At 44.0% G+C, this 22356-nt stretch overlaps 1 protein-coding gene across 1 annotated transcript in view; it reads left to right on the top strand.

The window, feature by feature from the left end:
* Positions 1-22356, top strand: part of LOC147120252 (uncharacterized) — a 168065-nt gene that overhangs the window by 1308 nt on the left and 144401 nt on the right. The window contains exons 2-4 of the mRNA XM_085985897.1: positions 11831-12033; positions 20112-20147; positions 21240-21323. Of these exons, the coding sequence (XP_085842023.1) occupies positions 11831-12033; positions 20112-20147; positions 21240-21323 (323 nt within the window). The remainder of the gene's footprint in view (positions 1-11830; positions 12034-20111; positions 20148-21239; positions 21324-22356) is intronic.

Raw genomic sequence — 22356 nt, 5'->3', positions numbered from 1 at the left:
TCTTGCTCCAGATTTCTTTACATATATACATGCAATTTATATATTTAACTTCTGAAGTCCTGATAAGTTTGAGAAAGCTATGTAGAAATCGTAAGCATGAACAGGCAACATACCGTTCTCACAGCAGTGTGATTGTACAACAAAGTACCGTGCCCTAGAGCACCACCACGTTTTAAATATGATGCTTTTCATATTTATCTGATTAAAATGATTCAATGATTGTTCCAGCTTGCATATCTATAATTAATACTATACTCACATTGATATGCAGGGCATAGTTTGTGCATATACAGTGCAGATCAGCAGCATGTCAGCTCTGACTTCGAAAAATGACTGTTCCATTCGGAATTGCTGATGGATCTTTAATGGATTGTTCCAAACCATGAACGGGCCACCTTTTATTTTTCTAATGGTGATTTTACTAAACGTTTTCTGTGGGCCATTTGTGGTGAGGTGTGAGGTGACACATTGCTACGCTGCCTTTGTGTGATGCTGCCTCTGTAATAATTTCAATAAGTTAGCAGCTGGAAATCCTATCTCATTCTAGGCAATTTAGCAATATATTATTGCACTGATTCTTGAATCATTTCTAATAGTCAAATAATGAAGTTTAAACGCATATTAATTCAAAAACTATAGGAACAGAAGCAGCCTTTGTGATATCACATCAGTGGCAGCAGGATGCCGGCATCCATGTTGATGAATTGATCTAAGACCAGTTTAGAAAATTGTCAGAAAGTAATAGCAGGGGGAAAAAAAATAAAAGAAGGAATTTTTCACTATCGTCTGTTTTACCTGACCACCCAAGACATAAGAGCAAAAGAAATAGGAGCCATTTGACCTCTCGAGCCTGCTCCGCCATTCAATAAGATCATGACTGATCTGGTCTTGGCCTGAACTCCACTTTCCTGCACGCTCCCCATAACCCTTGACTTCCTTACCTTTCAAATATCTGTCTATCGCCACCTTAAATATATTCAAAGACCCAGGGGGAAAAATTCAGTTGGCTTGCGCCTCCCATTAGCGCCTTAAGAGGGCAGTAACGGGGCGCAAAGCAACTAGCGCCCGGGCACGGCGATGTTTGCGCCGCTCGCGAAATTAACTAGACATTCTCCTGCGCCGGCAGATCGTGGCGTCAGTCGAGTGCGCAACGTCCCGGTAGCGCCCCCGACCAGATATTGAGTGGTGCCCCCTGCCTTACTGCCTGCCACTAGCAACGACAGGTTGAGGAGAGCGTTTTGCAGTCGGAAAGGGACTGGGGAGCTCTATTTAAAGGCGACAGCTTCTGCCTTTTTTTATCGGTGACATTTTTGCACCACGCATTCTGAGAGAGAGAGAGACTTCTGGAGAGATTCAACGCTGTGTGAAGGAGTTTTGGGTACTGAACAGCACTTTGCAGGTTCATTTTGATTTGCCCTTCCTTGTATTGATTTTGAAGAGACTGTGGAGGTTGCACTCTGAGCTCTTTCCCTGGGTCTCTCCATTGTTCTTTCCAGCAGGTTTGATGTACAGGTCTCTCCAGGCCGAGATTCAAGGCTGCAATGAGCAGGATGTGGATGGAGAGCAAAATCAACCCTCCCCTTTAAGATAAAAACAGAAAATGCTGGAGAAACTTAGCAGGTCCAGCAGCATCTGTAAAGAGAGAAACAGAGTTAACGTTTCAGGTCGATGACCTTTCTTCAGAACTCCCCTTTAAGAACAGACCGGCGCCAGTGTGTCTGTGTTCCATTGCTGACTGACATCACATGAGCTTCGCCTGTGCTCTGAGGTAGCGCCTCGCTCCTTGGCCTTTGCGCCTTAAGACAGGTGTGAAGTGCCTGATTTAGTGCTCCAATCACCTCCAGGGGCGATAAAAGCCAAGTTTGCCGTCGGAGGCGATAATTAGTGGGAGCACGGTGGCACAGTGGTTAGCACTGTTGCCTCACAGCGCCAGGGACCCGGGTTCGAATCCGGCCTCGGGTGACTGTCTGTGTGGAGTTTGCACATTCTCCCCGTGTTTGCGTGGGTTTTCTCCGGGTGCTCCGGTTTCCTCCCACAGTCCAAAGATGTGCGGGTTAGGTTGATTGGCTATGATAAATTGACCCTTAGTGTTAGGGGGATTAAATACATGGGGTTACGGGGATAGAGTGGGATATGTGTTGGTGTAGGGGTTACGGGGATCAGGTGGGATATGTGTCGGTGCAGGCTCGATGGGCCGAAATGGCCTCTATCTGCACTGTGGGGTTTCTGTGATTTCTGTGATAGTGGCAGGCGCTAAACTTTGCGCACGACCAATAATCGCGCCCCAAATGGGGCAATACTGAATTTCCCCCTCCCTCCGCCCCCCCCCCCCAGCCTCCACAGCTCTCTGGGGTAGAGAATTCCAAAGATTCACAACCCTCTGAGAGAAGAAATTCCTCCTCATCTCCATTTTAAATTGGCGGCCCCTTATTCTGAAACTATGCCCCCTAGTTCTAGATTCCCCCATGAGGGGAAACATCTTCTCAGCATCTACCCTGTCAAGCCCCCTCAGAATCTTATGGGGGAAAAATTCAGTATCGCCCCGTTTGTGGTGCCATTATCAGCCATGCGCAAAGTTTAGCGCCTGGCACTAATTATCGCCTCCGATGGCAAACTTGGCTTTTATCGCCCCTGGAGGTGATTGAAGCGCTAAATCAGGCATTTCACACCTGTCTTAAGGCGCAAAGGCCGAGGAGCGAGGCGCTACCTCAGAGCACTGGCGAAGCTCATGTGATGTCAGCCAGCAAAGGAACACAGACATACTGGTGCCGGCCAGTTCTTAAAGGGGAGTTCTGACGAAAAGTCATTGACCTGAAACGTTAACTCTGTTTCTCTCTTCACAGATGCTGCTTGACCTGCTGAGTTTCTCCAACATTTTCTGTTTTTGTCTTAAAGGGGAGGGTTGATTTTGCTCTCCATCCACATCCTGCTCATTGCAGCCTTGAATCTCGGCCTGGAGAGACCTGTACATCAAATCTGCTGGAAAGAACAATGGAGAGACCCAGGGAAAGAGCTCAGAGTGCAGCCCCCACAGTCTCTTCTAAATCGATACACGGAAGGGCAAATCAAAATGAACCTGCAAAGTGCTGCTCAGCACCCAAAACTCCTTCACACAGCATTGAATCTCTCCAGAAGACTCTCTCTCTCTCTCTCTCTCTCAGAATGCGTGGTGCAAAAATGTCACCAACAAAAAAGGCAGGAAGTGGTCGCCTTTAAATAGCGCTCCCCCAGTCCCTTTCTGACTGCAAAATGCTCCCCTCAACCTGTCGTTGCTAGCGGCAGGCGGTAAGGCAGGGAGCGCCACTCAATATCCAGTCCGGGGCGCTACCGGGGTATTGTGCACTCAACTGCCATCACGATCTGCTGGCGCAGGAGATCGTGGCAGTAGCGTTTAGCACCACCGCAAAATGTCTGGTTAATTTCACGAGCGGCACAAACATTGCAGCGCCCGGGCGCTAGCTGCTTTGCGCCCCAGTAGCGCCCTCTTAAGGCACTAACGGAAGGTGCAAACCAACTGAATTTTTCCCCCTATATGTTTCAGTAAGATCACCTCTCATTCTTCTAAACTCCAATGAGCATAGGCCCAACCTGCTTAACCTTTCTTCATAAGACAACCCCTTCATCTCAGGAATCAAACTAGTGAGCCTTCTCTGAACTGCCTCCAATGCAAGTATATCCCTCCTTAAATAAGGAGACCAAAACTGTACGCAATACTCCAGGTGTGGTCTCACCAACGTCCTGTACAGTTGTAGCAAGACTTCCCTATTTTTATACTCCATCCCCCTTGCAATAAAGGCCAACATTCCATTTGCCTTCCTAATTACTTGCTGTACCTGCATGCTAACTTTTTGTGTTTTATGTACAAGGACCCCAGATGCCTCTGTACTGCAGCATTTTCTAGTCTCTCTCCATTTAAATAATAATTTGCTTTTTTATTTTTCCTACCAAAGTGGATAACCTTACAATTTCACCCTCGTAGCGTTAATTCTCTGGTCCAGCTTGTCTTCCCACTGGAGCATGGAATCAATCAACTTACCCTACTGTATTTTACTATGATAGATTAGTGCACATTTCAGTATTCAGTTTGTAGCTGTAATACACAGTACTTTATAACACTCTCCTGGCCAAAACTGCTCATTTAATATGTTTTGGAAGCTGTATTTGTAGAACTGATTTATTTAATCAGTGTACACATTCATGAATTCTGGACGATTTCTGTTTTAAAACTCCTGCTAAAGCTTTGGCAGCAATGGCAAAACTAGTTTCAAGTTATGCTCAATCAGAGAAAGGGATCTTTCATAGCTACAGCCAGCTGGAAACAACCAAGGTTATTATTTATCAATGTGGATGGCTGAGTGTAAAAAAATAACAATTTAATGATCGTATAGTATAAATGTTAATGTTAGTGTTAAATGTATGAACTCAACACAAACAAGTTCATTTGAAAAGAATAAATATTTTGCTTATTTAGGACATTCTCTATATTCCCCTGACCTTTACACTCACTAACCCAAGACTGTTGAAATGTATGATTGGTGTAATTGCAGATTCAGTGGTCCAACAGTTATAACATATATAATGGAAGATTAATTGAATTATTATAAATATATTACAACATAAGGGTGTAGGAATGAGAATGAGAAATAACTATTCAACCAATTAGCTCACAATCATTAGGTTCATATACAGAACACTCAAACCATTTTCACCTGCCTGCTGTCTTGATGACAAGCCAATAATCAGGTATAACTCCTTTTCTGCTTTTAAAGAATAATAAAAAAATACAGCACAAAAGCAGGCCTTTCAGCCCATTGTGTCTTTTTTTATTATTTGTTCTTGGGGTATGGGCAAAACTGGTAAGCCAGAATTTATTGCCCATCCTTAATTGCCCTGAGGGCATTAAGAATCAACCATGTAGTTCAGACAGGGTTAGGGTGGTAGGGTGTAGATTTCAACACAGGGGGGATTTCTACCAAGTAAGTAATATGCAGGCAATTCAAGGCAAAAATCAATCCTCCACCCAACTTCCAATTTGATATCTGGTGGAAAACAGAAGAGAATTGTGACCACAATATGGAAAAGTTCATTCTACATATTTTGCTTTGGTTAATTGATGGAGTTTCCTTCATCATATCAGGCTGTAAATGTCATTTGCAATTTTCAGTTGCGAGTTGTAACTTTATGCAGACAGGAAGCAATTATTTCAATTTCAGCTGATTCTGGGAACAAGTACGCCATTTTATTACCTTGGTGGCATTTACACTGGGTGCAATGGCAGTGCAATCACTGGATTTTGACATAGCACCAGTTTCTGTGATTTTCATCAATTTATGTGAGCTCTCACATGAAGAGGCAATCAAACAAAAATGGAGCTCCCAAGCTGGACTGGAAACTACACCACCAGAATAATGTGGCAGAAACCAGTCCCACCCCATTTGAAGCCTGCAAAATACAATTAAGCTATTCTCACAATGATAAAATGCTGGAAACAGCAAGCAAATTTAGAAGCTATAATATAATTTAAAAGAGAATTGGATAAGTATTTGAAAAGGAAGAGATATAAATGGATAAGAGAAAGGGCAGAGAAATTGGATTAAAGTAAATAGCTCTGGTTGAAGAGTTAGTAGCAGCACAGATGCAATACGTCGAATGGCTTCCTGCTGTTCTGTAGTTTCTAAGATTGCAGAATTGAAGGGTTGTAATGGTGGCAGCTTTTTGATCTACATTCATCTTCTATCTTCTCTCTGAGAGCCCTCGGAGATTGCTGCCGGTTACAGTAGCCAGAAAATGCAGCATTCACATGACCCATTCACTACGTATACAAACATCATCTCAGATACATCCATACTGTTGGAGTTAGATGTTGAGCTACTGGAAGGTGCACCAATTGAGGCACAGGTGAGCAGGAGTGGGTGCTGGTGTGGAAGGAGGAGCAGGGACCAGCTGTCCAGCAGGACAACCCACTTTAATGCTGTAAATAAATCAAAGGTATCAATCTCGCAGGGATTGCATTTAAAAGAAGGATGCTTTCTGAAGACAGATCATTTATGCAGTCAAAGGAGAAGTTGTCAATCCACCTACAACAGGTGAGGGCTGGTGTGGAGTAATCTGCTACCCATATTTGTGCAGCGGTCAAGGACAGATTTACAGCACTGCGGTCCTCTAGGAACATGTAGGGAAATCTGTAGCAGAGTCTCTCCCTCAGCAAAGAACCTGAAGTCAGCTGACAAAACAGTGGCTGTAGGCAAGTGCACCTCTATCTGCATATCTAGATTCCTAGGTAATGGCAGATAAGAGCAGTCTGCCTCTGCTGCAACATTACCTGCCTGGCATCCTTCCATTGTTCCTCCTCCTTTTTCTCCTCTAACATCAATAGAGAGATATTCCCATTAGAATAGCCATGGTCCAAATTTTGAATTGGACAAAATGATAATCGCAGTTGCAAAACTCTTGGCACAAGGGTACAAGAAAACATAAGAACATAAGAATTAGGAGCAGGAGTAGGCCATTCAGCCCCTCGAGCCTACTCCGCTATTCAATAAGAGCACGGCTGATCTTCAACATCAAATCCACTTCCCCACCCAATCCCCATATCCCTTGATTCCCCATGAGCCCAAAAATCTATCTATCTCAGCCTTGAATATACTCAAAGGGGTCAATTTTCATTGACCTGTGGAGTCGGGATTGGAGGCGTGTGGGGGGTTAAAGTCCCGAATTCGGGGGTCCAGACACCACCCCGCCCCCAACCCACCTCCATGTAAGTTTCAAAGGAGGCGGGTACCTGCCCCGCACTGGGACCCACCTACCCGAGGCGGGAAGGGATTAGTGCCAATTAACTGCCTGTTAACAGGTAGTTAACAGGCAGTTTTTAGCCTAATCTATTTTGAAGGTTGAAGTGTGGGATTCCCGACAGCTCCAAACCACGCCAAGTTAGAGGAGTCGGGCCGTCGGGTTGAAGGACTTGGAGGGGTCGAGATGTCGGTGTTTAGGTGAGTGATGTGTGCATGAGTGCAAAGGTAAGTGTGTTTGATGTGTCTAAAGAAGTTTAAATTACCTGTACTTACCTTTACAGCCTTCCTTCCTTAAGGTTTCAGGAGTCCATCATTTAATTGGCACAGAAAGCAGAATGGCTGCGATCTGTCAAAAGTGACAGCCTGCAGCTTTCTGTGCCGGTGAGGTTGTGTAGAAGGACTCAGGTTAGAAGTAAGACTGTCAGTGTTTGACAGCTTCAAACAGCTGTGAAACACTGATATTTCATCTGTCAAAACGTCTTGACAGATGAAATTTCAGTCTGTGATGTCACCTGTTGCCGGGTGGCCCTTAATTGGCCTGCTGAGCCCACTGGGCAGGCTCAACAAGGTCAATCAAGTTAAAATCTCATGGATTGGCTGCATCTCGATGGAGACGGGACTACAACCCCGAAAGTTGTAGTCCCGCCTCCTTCCTGACTTCTGAATGAAAATCACCCCCAAAGACTCAGCATCCAAAGCCCTTTGGGGTAGAGAATTCCAAATATTCACAACCCTTTGAGTGAAGAAATTCATCCTCATCTCAGTCTTAAATGGCTGACCCCTTATCCTGAGACTATCACATCACAGAATCACAGAAACCCCACAGTGCAGATAGAGGCCATTTCAGCCCATCGAGCCTGCACCGACACATATCCCACCCGATCCCCGTAACCCCTACACCAACACATATCCCACCCTAACCCCACGTATTTAATCCCCCTAACACTAAGGGTCAATTTATCATAGCCAATCATCCTAACCTGCACATCTTTGGACTGTGGGAGGAAACCGGAGCACCCGAAGGAAACCCACGCAAACACGGGGAGAATGTGCAAACTCCACACAGACAGTCAACCGAGGCCGGATTCGAACCCGGGTCCCTGGCGCTGTGAGGCAACAGTGCTAACCACTATGCCCCCTAGTTCTAGAAAAGGTTTCAAAAGTACGAATCCAACATAATTTGTTCCTCTTTAAATTGTCAGGGCAGAACCTAGAAACCATGAATGTCTGTTCTATGGGGGTATGGTTATGATACCATATCCACAGTCATTTTTTGGCCCCAACTAAGCCCTTCCCTTTGATAATTTCTGGCCTTCAGCATAATACAGCCTGATCCATTAGCAAGTGTTTCAGTGCTGACAAGATCAAGTTAGTAATGTGAGAAAGATTAAGCAAGATGTTTCCCCCTTACTGATGCTCCCTAAAAGTATCAAGTTTAAGGACAAAGGGATGGGATTTTAACCAGGAACTTCTTTTGGGTGGGCAAGAGGGCAAGGTGAGCATCAAACCCGCCTGACACCAGCCAACTGCCCAAACAAAATTCAGGCCTGGAGGCTGCCTGTTGGCACCAAGGTAAGTTCGGGGGAGTGGGGGATCATTTTATGGGCAGGTAAAGAGAGGAGCCCAGGCAGCAGAGGCCCAGACTTTCCCTGCGGGGCCTGCAAGAGCACTCCTGCTCCTCTTGGACCCACAAAGCAAAGTTTTTGACATATCTTCGAGGACCTCCTCTTCTTTCCCATCAGGTTTTACTAAGTGGGTCTTCCATGTCGGGTGCTCCAATCAGTAGGCTGTTAAAATGCCATTGGGGTCCTAATGACATCATAGGACACTATTTGCATGTATTAATGAGGTTCTTCCCTGAGTCAGGCAGGCATTTCAGCCACCTCAAAAAGGATCCAGTTAAGGTGGTGATGGGCAGGAATCAAGTGAAAACAGAGTGGCAAATCTTTGCACAATTTTGTAACTGTGCCCCTTATCCCATAGACACCCCTCCCCCGCATCTTTCTCCAGTTTCTCTCCTGATCTCCACTCATGCCCTCTCCAAGCTGATATAGTCCATGAGACCCAATTCCTGATCCCTTGAACCTATTCCCACTAAACTGTTGACCATCAACTTCTCTTCCCATGGTAGCTGACACTGTAAATGATTGCCTCTATTCGGGTACTGTCCCGCACCCTTTAAAAACTGCTGTCATCAGCCCCATCTCAAAAAACCCACTCTCAACCCCTCTGCCTTTACACAGTACCAACTCATCTCCAACTTCCCATTTCTCTCCAAAGTCCTTTAATGTATTGTCGCCTCCCAAATCCACACACATCTTTCCCGCAAATCTGTGTTTGAATCCCTCCTATCAGGTTTCTGCCCCGACTATGAGTATGTCCCGAGGGATTATCCCTCCTCGTCTTTTTGATCTCCCTGCAGCCTTTGATGTGAATGCCCACACCATCCTCCTTCAATGGGCAGGATTTTCATTGTGCCGTGGAGTCGGGATTGGAGGCATGCGGGGGGTTAAAATCCCAAAATCAGGGGTCCCGACCCCATCCTGCACCCAAACCCGCCTCCATGCCAGTTTCAAAGGAGGCGGGTACCCGCCCCACACTGGGACCTGCCTAACCAAGGCGGGAAGGGATTAGTGCCAATTAACTGCCTGTTAACAGGTAATTAACAGGCAGTTTTTAGCCTAATCCCTATTTTGAAGGTTGAAGTGTGGGATTCCTGATGGCTCCAAACCACGCCAAGTTAGAGGAGTCGGGCTGTCGGGTTGAAGAGCTTGGAGGGGTCGAGATGTTGGTGTTTAGGTGAGTGATGTGTGCATGAGTGCAAAGGTAAGTGTGTTTGGTGTGTCTAAAGTTATTAAAGAACAGTAAATTACCTTTTCTTACCTGTTCAGCCTCCCTTCCTTTAGGTTCCGGGAGTCCCTCATCTCACTGGCACAGAAAGCAGAATGGCTGCGAACTGTCAAAAGTGACAGCCTGCAGCTTTCTGTGCAGGAGAGATTTCTAACTGAGTCTGTGGAGAAGGATTCAGGTTAGAAGTAAGACTGTCAGTGTTTGACAGCTTCAAACAGCTGTGAAACACTGATATTTCATCTGTCAAAATCTCTTGACAGATGAAATTTCAGTCTGTGACGTCACCTGTTGCCGGGTGGCCCTTAATTGGCCTGCTGAGCCCGCTGGGTGGGCTCAACAAGGTCAATCAAGTTAAAATCACGTGGATTGGCCGCATCTCGATGGAGGCGGGACTACAACCCCGAAAGTTGTAGTCCCGCCTCCAACCCGACTCCCGAGTTAAATTCCTGCCCAATGTCTCTCCTCCGTTGTCCCACTCAGTGGTCTTCCCTCACTTGGTTCCACTCTTTGCTATCCAATAGTAACCTGTGCACCTCCAACAATGATACCATTATGTCCAGACTTCCCCTCCTTGACCCCCTGATCTTCCTTACCTAAATGCTGGCCCTTGCGGATATCATCCATGGACATGGAGTCATATTCTACATGTACACAGATAACACCTGCCTCTCCGCCACCTCACTCAATCCCTCCATTGCTTCTGTGTTGTCAGACTGCTTATCTGTCATCCACTCTTGGATAAGCCACAATTTCTTTCAGCTCAATATTGGCAAGAGTGAAGCCTTTGGCTTTGTCACCCACCACAAACCCTAAACTCTTGTTGCAACTTTGATGTCCTATTCAACCCCAAGTTGAGTATCTTCTCCATCGCAAAAGGTGCCTACTTCTACCTCTGTAACATTGCCTACCTCCAATGCTACCTCAGCCCATCTGCTGCTGCTGAAAGCCTCATCCATGCCGTTGTCACCTCCAGACTTGACTTCCAATGATGTACTGGCTGGCCTCCCATCCTCTATCCTCTAAACTTCAGTTCATCCATTTGCTGCCCGTATCTTATCCCGCACCAGGTCCCACTCATCCATAATCCCATCCTCACTGACATACATTGGCTCCAAGTCTCCCAGTGTTTCAAATTTAAAATTCTCATCCTTGTGTTTAAATCCCTTCATTGCATCATCCTCCCTATCTCTGTAACCTCCTCCAGCCCTACAACCTCCCCAAACTCTCCATTCCTCTGACTTTGGCCTCCCTTCCACCCACCATTGATAGCTGGCCTTCAGCTGCCTAAGTTTCATGCTCTGGAATTTCCTCCCTAAACCCATCTGCCTCTCTGATGCGCCATCAATTACTCAAAAGACTGAAGTTGAGCGAGTAACAATCAGGCTTTTATTAACTAAAGAATGAAGGTCTTGTCTCGAGTGGTCGACCCGTCCAGAATACTAAGGGACTGGGAGGTAGTCACTTATATACCTGGAATAGTGGGAGGAGTCAGCCGAGGCATGTCCAGACCTGTACCTAGTGGAATACACATACAGACACAGACAGGTATGACAGTGGTTTACCACACTCTCCACATTCCTCTCCTCTTTTAAGACCCTCCTTATATCCCACCTGTTCGACCAAGCTCCTCTTTTTGAACACACCGCTGCAAAGTGCCTTGGGACATTCTTTTCTACATTAAAGTGCTACATAAATGTAACTTATTATTTAATTAAAATTATATTACGTTCCATCTGTATGAAAATCAAGTCTAAGTAATTATAACCTACTATAGCTCATCATTGCTTGTCAACACATGGATAGATTCATTTGCAATCTCACAATGTTTCTCACACCTCATAAACTAGTGCATGTATTGTTTGTTGACACATATAAACATAATTACACCTAACTCCATGTAGATATATATGTTAGCTATAAGGCAATGGGCTATGGTGCAAAAAAGGGCATATAGCCCTGAATGGGGGTAATTTTGACTTTGTGGGATAGTGTAAAACAGGCCATCGTGAGTCGGCAGCCTGTTTTATATCGCTCCAGAGTTTTATTTCTATTGAAGTCAAAATCTACCCCAAAGTGCCTGCATTACGGATCATTAAATGTACGCCAGGTATTAATTCAGTGAAATTGTCGATATGTCTTGTTCCAAGCTTGTTGTGATACATGATTTTTTTAAATTGTGTCTTTTTCAGCTGGCTTGTGTGTACAGGATGGCCAGACATTCAATGACAGAGATGTTTGGAAACTGGAGCTCTGCAGACTCTGTATTTGTTATAACGGAAGCATCCTCTGTGATGAGATAATCTGTCAAGAAGCAGACTGCCCTGATTCAGAGCTATTGGATGGAGAATGCTGCCCTGTGTGTGTAAACAAAATCCAGCAAATAAAACTTGCTGTAGGAATCTTTTTATTACTTTATTTTGAACCCTAGCATTTCTGAATGTAAACAAAAAAGAGAGAAATTTTAAAAATTCATTCAAATCTTCAGTAATGGTGTTAATGTGTTAAGTCAGTTAACTTATGAATCAAAAAGGGCATAAGTATTACAGGCATGCTTTTATCAGTGAAGTAATTGCTATAATGCACCAACAATGATATCAAATGTTATTTATTGTAAGATTATCATTTTAGGGTATTACTGTAAGGGGGGGCTTCTTTTAACTGGTTTATGGTAATTTAGCTGGCCAGCAGCCTTTGCCTCTGAGCTCTGACCAATTCCAACCTTTTACCTGGTTTACGGTAATTCACCTGGTCAACAGCCTTTTGCTGCTGCACTCTAAACCAATTTACAAACAGCGGTTTCGAATCGCTACCCCTCCTTCAGTTCTGAGTGGAGGAACTTAATGATATTAAAACGGGCAAGCGGTTTGGATGAGAGAAAAATCAAGTTTTATTACCTAAATAACCTACAATCAAAAGAATAAACTATACCACACAAACACAGTAATTACAGTAAAACTATATAACGGGGTTGCAGACGGCGAAAACGAGGGATAAAATGGCTCCAATGTTACTTAAACAATCTTAGCAATTACCCTTAAATCACCACCCCCTAACTCCTGCTAGGTTGCCTTGCCGAGGAGTCAGAACACCCTGCTCACCTGTGGTCCAGCGAAGCAAAAAAGAGAGTGATAGCTTCTCAGCAGCTATCTTTATACCTGGTGAGGTCCTGCCGTTCTGCCCTGCAAGGGCTGTGTGAAAAATTCCCCACCCAAAGGGTCCAATACACAAGAGAAAGCTGTGATTGGCTAACTCAGAGTGGTTGGACTGGGTTAATGTGTCTTCCAGAGCTCCCTGGGCTGAAACAAAAGGGAAATACAACTGCTCTATTGTCCAGAATGCTAGGTGATTTAGACCCATTTAATTCTTAAACGGATCCCATTCAAGATACAAAAGTCTCTTCTGCAGTTTAGATGTATCCACTCGATATACAAACAAATGCTAATAGCATTCAATTGCTTTGTAAACAAAGCATTGTCCTGTGGTAACGTTTTGTCTCCATTGAACCTTACTTCCAGACACAGGAAGCTGCTTTCCAAGCCCCTTTGTCTTCGGCCATGTGGTGTGACAGCCATTTTTATCCCTGGAAATTTAAAAGCACAACGCCCAGGGATTCTTTAATCAAAAAAATTAATCTTCAGAACTGTAAATTATTGCGAATTCTTACAGTCCGCCCTTGGATACTTCCAGCTTGCTTATAGTATCCTCTTGAAGAAATGAGCAATAATTTCTGACCCCTCACAAACAACCATCCCCTGTATTTACCTAATAGCTATCTGCCACTGATCCCCATCCTGTCTATTCCCCTTAAATTCAAGAAAAAAAACCATGGTACGGTAGGCATCTTACAGATACTTCAGTTTTCAATAAGGGGTCTCATACCCCTACACGCTTGTAAAATTATACAATGTAAACCAAATTTACAATCACTTTTTTACATCATAACCTATTACAAAATGTTGCAATCTTAGTTACACAATGTAATCAAAATGATCCCAAGCACGGAGAGGGTCCTACGCCTCTGCTCAACTTGGGGCTGTAACACAAGATACAAAAAAACATTAAATATTTGAAACAACATGCTTAAATAAAACCCTGACCATCACGTGCCGATGATGGGTCGCGAAATTCGAGTGGGTATTGCTCCTCCCACCCGGGCAGTAAAAGTACCTTCCACCCCCCTTGGATCGTCTTAAACTTTAAAACAGGCAGAATGGATTTACAGACCAGTCTGCTCTGCCAGCCCCGAGCCATTCCCTTGTCCTTTTGTGGAGGTGGGTTACCCCTCCTGTTTAAAATATACCTTAGCACAGACCGAGCCCGGGGAGCATGGGATCTCGACTCCCAGTCTTTCCCCCTCCCGTCTACCCTCGACTGGCTGTAGAAAATGATGGGTGCCTGTGTGGCGGCTCTCCCTGGCCCCACACTGATCCGGCCACCCACTCATCCTTCCCAGCCACACTTACCCTCACTTTGCCCGTGGGCCCCCGGGTGAGTTCCTCCCTTCCCTGAACGCACCCACGCAACTCTTGGGTCTCCCCCTCCTCTATACGATCTTTCCCGGGCCATCACCACCCACCCCCGAGGAACGCGTCCCTATCACAAGGCGCCCGCGCTTCCCCATCGTGACTCCTCAACAGCGAGGTCTCCCGCAAGTGAACTTCGGTCAGGATAGTGCTGGGTTGGGGGCCATGCCCCACCCAGCTGGGGCCATCTCCTCCCCATAGGAGGAGTAGGCAAATTCCTCCGGACACTGTCCGGTTTTTCCCGAAGATCGCTGCGGGGTCTCCTGGATTCGTCCGGTGGTGAGGTGATCCCCAACATTCTGTCTCCATAACTTCATTTGATGCCCAGCTCAGGCTGGGCAAACATGGCTGCTTCATTTCCCAATCTCCTGCAAAAACTTAAAAGGGACATGCAGCCAGGTCTCACTGACCTGCTGCCTTAGGTGGAGACATGGTCGGGTCCCTCGACCTCGGACCAAAACACAAACATTCGGCACACATGTAAACTTAAACTCTTTAAACTTAAACTTAAAACTAGTTATGTCAACAAACTTAAAATACACCTTAAAAGCACGCTATATTCACACCAAAGCTATAATACAGATGCCGCCCGTCTCCGGACGGCCAGACTAATCTCTGGCACTGTCGCAGATTGCTGCTGGCTGCAGCGAAGCTGAACTGCCTCCTGTCTCTGGTCCCTCACAGCTTATGGCTGTTGAGGGGGGGCCTCTGTTCTCTGGCTTCTCCCTGGCTCGGGAGACCGCCCTACTCCACTGTAAAGTGGGTGACCATGCTTTCTTAGGCTGGGGCACCCGCTGAGACCTTCTGAGGGGTGTCTCTATGGGGGAAACTTTGGCTGGCGGACCCTGAGCTTGGGTCACAGCCCCAGCTGGCTGGGAACCTTCTCCCCCATGTCCAAATAGCCCGCACTGTATAATGTACCTGGCAGCCTGCCGGTGCAAATCTCTCTGGGTTTGTCTGCTCTTCCCTGCCCACTCCTGTGCTGGGGGCAGGTATACTCTCACCACCCACTGCTGGTGGCTGGAAATTTTCTTCCCTGTGTTTAAAACCTGGTGTTAGCTCCCTCCCTATGTCTCCTGCAAGAGGGGTTGCTATCCCTGCCCCCCCAGGGTCCCACATCATGGGGGGGACCACTCTGGAAGCGGACTGGGAAGCTGGTCCCTTTAAACAGGCCACTGCACCTGCATGAATCTGCTGTTCGGAAGACTGGGGGATTCCTGCCTCCAGACCAGTGACTGCGCATGCGCGGGCAGTCTCCAAGCGATCTTCTGTGAATGAATGGGCAGCAGCCTGCTGATTTCTAATCCCAGGCTGCTGTTTCTCCATTTCTGAGCCACATAATCCTTTTAAATTTGAACTTTGGGCAAAACTAGGGTCCCACTGGGGTAGGGAAGTGTTCCAATTGGTGGGCTGGACAACTTGTCCCTGGAAGCAAGCCACATTGCCTATCTTTGTAGGCTGTGAACTTGAACTTGCTGTGGGCTGAGGATTCCTATTCTCAGGCTCACTCCTCACGGGCGGACCGTACCTCCGTTGTTGGAGGGTGTACACTGGTCCTGGTCCCCGCCTGCCTAGCGGGACCTGCTGGTGATCTCCTACCACCCCATTGTCCACCCCTCCTCGCTGCCAGAGCTCCTCAAGACTCGGAGCTGTGGGCTGCGGTCTTGGGGTCTCTAATTCCCAATCCAGCACCGTTCTGGGTGCTGTCTGTGGGATGGTTCTACTTGGGCTGCCAGTAAAGTCCAGCTGACCTGCCTTCAGGCTGATCAAACAAATCATCCCCTTTGATGCATTTAAAGCCATGTTAAGGCTTTCTATCTCTGCCCTACAGGGGCCATGATCTGCTTCCTCAAACCTTAGGGCGCAGGCCAGTTTGTAAGCTGCCTTTACTTCCCTAAACTTCTCCTCCTGCTCTGTCTCTTCCGAGGTGAGGCGGGCATTCTCTTCCCACAGTCTCATCTCGCTCCTCTTTACTCCTATAATTTGGTACTTTAGGAATTCTATCTCGTCCCTTGCATGGCTTTTTCCCTCGCTAGCTTCTTGGGTGAGGTGTGCGATTTCCTCCTGTAGCCTCATCTTACAGTCCCTTGCCTCTGTGACTTCCTGCACAAGGCGCTCTATAAATGCCTGGCATTTCGTGACCTCTAGTGTGAGGCATGCATTCTCTTCCCGCACCCTCATTCGACTAGCTCTGGCCTCATACACCTCTCTGAGGCGTTCTACCTCCGCCTGGCATTTTTCAAGCTGGGACTCCCGATTCTTGGCCTCTTTAACCTCCTCCTGCACCCTCTTCTCACCCTTCTTAACCCAGCCACCTATACCATGATAGGTCAGCCTACACGCTGCTGCTAACATCCGCAGGGCTACCCACATACTGAAAACGAGAGAAACAAGAGCTGGTACTTTCTCCAGATCCAGACCACTTATTAAATCAAAAACTGCCTCCACTCCTACCTGGCTTGCCATTTGTAAGGGGGGCATCTTTTAACTGGTTTATAGTAATTTACCTGGCCAGCAGCCTTTGCCTCTCTGCTCTGACCATTTACAAACAGCGGTTTCGAATCGCTACCCCTCCTTCAGTTCTGAGTGGAGGAACTTATAATTAATGATTTTAAAATGGACAAGTGGTTTGGATGAGAGAAAAATCAAGTTTTATTACCTAAATAAACTACAATCAAAAGAATAAACTATACCACATGAACACAGTAATTACAGTAAAACTATATAACAGGGGGTTGCAGACGGCAAAAATGAGGGATACAATGGCTCCAATGTTATTTAAACAATCTTAGCAATTCCCTTAAATCACCACCCCAAACTCCTGCTCGGTTGCCTTGTTGAGGAGTCAGAACACCCTGCTCACCTGTGGTCCAGCGAAGCAAAAAAGAGAGTGATAGCTTCTCAGCAGCTATCTTTTATACCTGGTGAGGTCCTGCCATTCTGCCCTGCAAGGGCTGTGTGCAAAATTCCCACCCAAAGGGTCCAATACACAAGAGAAAGCTGTGATTGGCTAACTCAGAGTGGTTGGACTGGGTTAATGTGTCTTCCAGAGCTCCCTGGGCTGAAACAAAAGGGAAATACAACTGCTCTATTGTCCAGAATGCTAGGTGATTTAGAACCATTTAATTCTTAAATGGATCCCATTCAAGATACAAAAGTCTCTTCTGCAGTTTAGATGTATCCACTCGATATACAAACAAATGCTAATAGCATTCAATTGCTTTGTAAACAAAGCATTGTCCTGTGGTAACGTTTTGTCTCCATTGAACCTTACTTCCAGACACAGAAAGCTGCTTTCCAAGCCCTTTGTCTTCAGCCATGTGGTATGACAGCCATTTTTATCCCTGGAAATTTAAAAGCACAACGCCCAGGGATTCTTTAATCAAAAAAATTAATCTTCAGAACTGTAAATTATTGCAAATTCTTACATACAGACTACACAGATGATTAAGTGACAATTAACTGCAGTTAGGTGCTTAAGTTTTCACTATTTTCCTTCTTGCCAAAATATTGCCACTCTCATAACTCAAGTTGTCTAGCATAGTTTAAAATGTTAAATCTGTTAATAATATTGCCAATCATCTTATTTTTAGAGGCTTCAATTGACTGATATCTAATCAAATCAAAGTGCCACATTCAATATCAGAACCAACCAATTAAAACTGCAGGTTAGATATTTTTGGGGGGTGGGGAAAGAGTTTGAACTTGTCTTTATCACCAAAACAGGTGCAATAATCATGTTGCAGACCACAACCATCTTCCTTTGTGCTAGGTATGACTCCAGCCAGTGGAGAGTTCTCCCCCTGATTCCCATTGACTTCAATTTTATTAGGATTCCTTGGTGTTACACTCAGTTAAATGCTGCCTTGATGTCAAGGGCAGTCACTCTCACCTCACTGCTGGAATTCAACTCTTTAATCCATGTTTGGATGAAGGCTGGAATGAGGTCTAGAGCTGAGTGCTCCTAACTGAGCATCAGTGAGCAGGTTATTGGTGAGTAAGTGTTGCTTGATAGCACTGTCGATGACACCTTTCATCACTTTGCTGATGATTGAGAGTAGGCTGATGGATGGTAATTGGCTGGATTGGATTTGTCCTGCTTTTTGTGGACTTGGAGAGTTATATATTGTACATCTTGGGAAGTTAAGGGTTAATAATCAAACTTCCTTGTATCTTGGAGCAGCAGGCTTTCCAAGATAAACAGAATGGCTTTGAATTGCCATGAGTAGAAAGTATGACTTATCTTCTGCTTTTAGTATCTGAGTATTATCTACAAGAAGTACTTGTACATGGGAATAAGTGACAGGAATGACATCAATCATGCGTGATTAAGGTATAACTTTAGTGGCTAATGTAATAAACATAGGCAGAGGGATCCATTAACTAGAGTATGGAAAGAAAATGGTTAATAAAACCTACTTCTCAAAGGATTTGAGAGCAGTTAAGTCAGGAAGACGTGTTTAAGAAAAGTATCTTTGAAGTAAACAACTATGGCTGTTTACATGAATAGACTGTTTTCAAAGGATTCAGGAACAGATATATCATGAGGTCTTAGCTGTGGTGTGTATCTTTGATATAGGCAAAATAAGGTGTACAAAGGAGCATGGTTTTCAACAGTTCTTCAGAGGGCTCAAAAGATAGAACCAGAAACCGAAAGCCACTCTCTGTGTGCAGTTAGATTGATCATCTATGCCGTATATGAATAAAGTCTGTTCCGTATACTCCACCATCAAGTGTTTTGTGCTTACTCGAAGCATGTCGATCTGAACCATAGAAGGAAGGAGATTGACTGACAGTTGAATGTTAACAGTATCCAGCATTACTCTGGCAGTGGAGGGAAGGAATTTTAAATTAAAGGGGCCACCCTTGTGCAATCCCAGCGATTGGCTAGACTTGGCCAATAATTGAACGTTTTTTTCAGCCCAGGTACTGTTGGCCATTTATGCTACAGCAGGTGCCACAACCATTTCTCTCCCCTTCCCTCAACTTGAAGCAGTGGAAATGCTACTGTGAGCTCAGCAAAAAAAAATAATGAGCCTGACCTGGAAGTTCGCCAGTGTTAATACTCAAAGCCTACTCTGCAACCAATCCAGCGGGATCCCCGTAAGTTTGAGACTAGATTGTCCCTGTGATCAATTAAGTAATTTTACTATTAAATGCCCAAAAATGTGAACATTCTAATGAATGCACTGTTTTGCTTTTACCTTTCACTTTACCTCAAAAATTTGAAATGGGTTTTAAAACTTTTATGACAGCACAAAAGAGTAAGAGCGTCAAATGGAAGCCATTCCCCAGTCCTGGACTGGGTAAATGAATGTGATTCCTGTCTACCATTGCAAACAAGTCCTGTTCCATTTGAGACAGCCTATCTATTGTCATATGGTTGGATCGCCTTTGGAAAATAGCACAGCTGTGTAAAATTAGAGATATTCTATGAGATTGGAACAATGACATTTTCTCTTCACATGGTCCTCTCTTTAAAGTGAAACATGTTTGCACCTAGTCTAGGCTGCAAATGTAGCTATCTGGCCAGTAGGAAATGATTTGGTCACTAGGTGGGTATTCACACCACAAACTGCTTGATAGTAACTAAAATAATTCAACTGAAATTAGAGATACATTAACAATCTGTGGGAACAGACACATTGATGAGAAATGGTGAGAAAAGGGATGTGGGTTTTGGTGCTTATTGTCTAAATCCTGATTGAATATGAAGTGTTTACATTGCTATTAGGGTTTCCAAGTGATTTAAGGATTTAAAATTGTGTTAATATTTTCAAAGGCAATGATTTAATCCTAGGAACCAAACTACTTGTTTTGTTACAATATTGTTAGACTATTTCAGTTAGATTATAGCCCAGCCCTTGCAGTCCATTATTGTATATACAACTCTGTGTGCTTCATTGTATGTGGATTGTGATTAAAATAAATATCAATTTCATTACAGAATGGTAAAGTGGTACAAATGTTCAAGGGAGATTCAGTAAGTGTGAATCATTTTAATGTGAATGAGGTGAAAGATGAAAAGCTGTTGTTGGTTATTTTATAACTTTCTGCATTAACAAAAACGTATAATAGACTTTGTATAAAGACATATTATGACTTTTAATTGTTTGACACATGTAACACCAAGTCTGGTGTATATATGTACATCATAATGGATTACTTAAATAAAAACTGTCCCTTATTGCTAGCACTATCTCTAGTTCTCAACTTTTCTGGGTGCAGCATTTTAAAATGTCATTGTTTGTATCCTGTATTTTTATTTAAAATAATTCATTATGTTAAAATAGTAACATTTCTGCAGTCACACTCACAATGGTTCCTTTGCGTGATCATATTTCTCTGACCAAAATATTGCCAATTACATTTAGGACCAGGTCAAACTAAATTTTAAACCTAATTTCCTCTTGGAAAATATCTTATAAAGGAACATTATATTCTGATCCCTTGAGCTTCCACAGCCAATTCCATGAACAAATTAGATGAGTCTTTCCTTGTTGTTTTTGTATTTTTATTTATTACCTAAAGAGGCATCAGGTGAGGGCAACTCCTTTTAATATAGGAAGCAGAAAACATTTCATTCAATATTCGTTTAATGATCCTGCCTTTGCAGTTGTTTGTTTTGCTCGATAATTCATTTAATTCATCTCTCCTTTTGTATAATCAAGGTGCATAAAGAAATTCACATGTGGATTATCTGTTGAGTGAATGATATTGCTGGCACAGGCTCGAGGGACTGCACTGTGATTTTTATGATTCTATGAAAATCTTGAAAAAGCTAATCACAAATAAAATGAAATTTGTTCAATGCTGCATTTTTACATTATGTACAGTTTTTCTGAAACTAGGAAAAAATGCAGTGAGAATTTGCTTCAATGTTTGATAGTTCTTGTGCAATCTTTATGGTTCACAATCATTGCAAAAGTTAATATGCAGTCCAATCTGGTAAATTAGTACAATAATTTTGCTTAAAATATTATTGATTATGATAACTTACTTCCACCAATACTTCTACTGTAATAGTCCTTCATTTGGTACCGATTAGTAACATTCACTAAGTGTTAACTCTCAGGGTCAGAGCGGTCCTCCTGGAAATGATGGTCTTCCTGGTCCCCCTGGGCCTGCAGGTCCACCTGGCCCTCCTGGTGAGATTATGGTAAGTTCCAAGAATGTTCCACAGTATTTCTACACACTGATGTGGCATGAGTTATTCATTTTAAAGATATAATTATACTACTATTATCTTATCCAAGCTCCTGTACATTGAAAGCAGGAAAGTGTTATGAGTGAGGCACACAGAAACTTTCAAATGATTGAAAGTTAAGTGTAAATTTTGCTAGATACTGTAGATATAAGAGTTGCTGTACCTCAATAATATGTTCTTTTTTGAACACTATAAAATCAAAAGTGACAGCCATTGTTGTATCTATTAGTTCTTACCTAAAGTGACCTTATTTGTCAGATGCCAGCATAAGAATGTGCAAATCATCATGATCCCCAATATCTTAAATATTCTTCAGCAATCATTGAATTGAAGTTCAAATGGGTCTGTAGCATTTTCTGGCTTTTCAAAGTTCAGGGAGCAGCACGATGAACTGGTAATTGGACAACAGCATTGATAGAAATAAAATCAGACAATAGGTATGAAACGGAAAAAGATAATAATGTAATTTTAACCTAACTCGCCAGGTAGAAAACTGATAGGATCAAGAGGATTGCCAGTTTTACACCCCACCCAATAATACTTTCAACTGACTTCAATGAAGTGTAAAATAGGGCGGGGTGTCAAACCATTGTTGCATCCGATCCGGTCAGTTTTCCGACAGGCGGGTTACATTAAAATTGCCCCCTAGTGGGCTAAGGATTCAAAAGTAAATATTGTTGCTTAGTTGGCTTCAGCATCGATTAATATTCTTATAAATACAAGAAGGGCACAACTATTTTGTTGCTGTACTGAATGGAAATAATAAAGTAAGGGTGGGCATTGATGGCAAGGGAATAAATAGTGTTATAGAACAGGAGTCTAAAAAGATGGTGAAGCATAAAGTGAGATGAAATCCTATTAAAAATGAGTTAAACTGTCTGTACAGCAATGCACACAGTGTCCTTAATAAAACAGAGGAGCTGGAGGTGTGAGGTATTACATTTTGGTAGGAAGAATAGGGAGGTCACTTATTACTTGGAGGGTA

This window comes from Somniosus microcephalus, chromosome 4 (assembly GCF_052327205.1).
Source record: "Somniosus microcephalus isolate GS21.2 chromosome 4, FLI_Smic_1.0, whole genome shotgun sequence".
NCBI lineage: Eukaryota > Metazoa > Chordata > Chondrichthyes > Squaliformes > Somniosidae > Somniosus > Somniosus microcephalus.
This window is presented reverse-complemented; position numbering and strand designations above follow the sequence as displayed.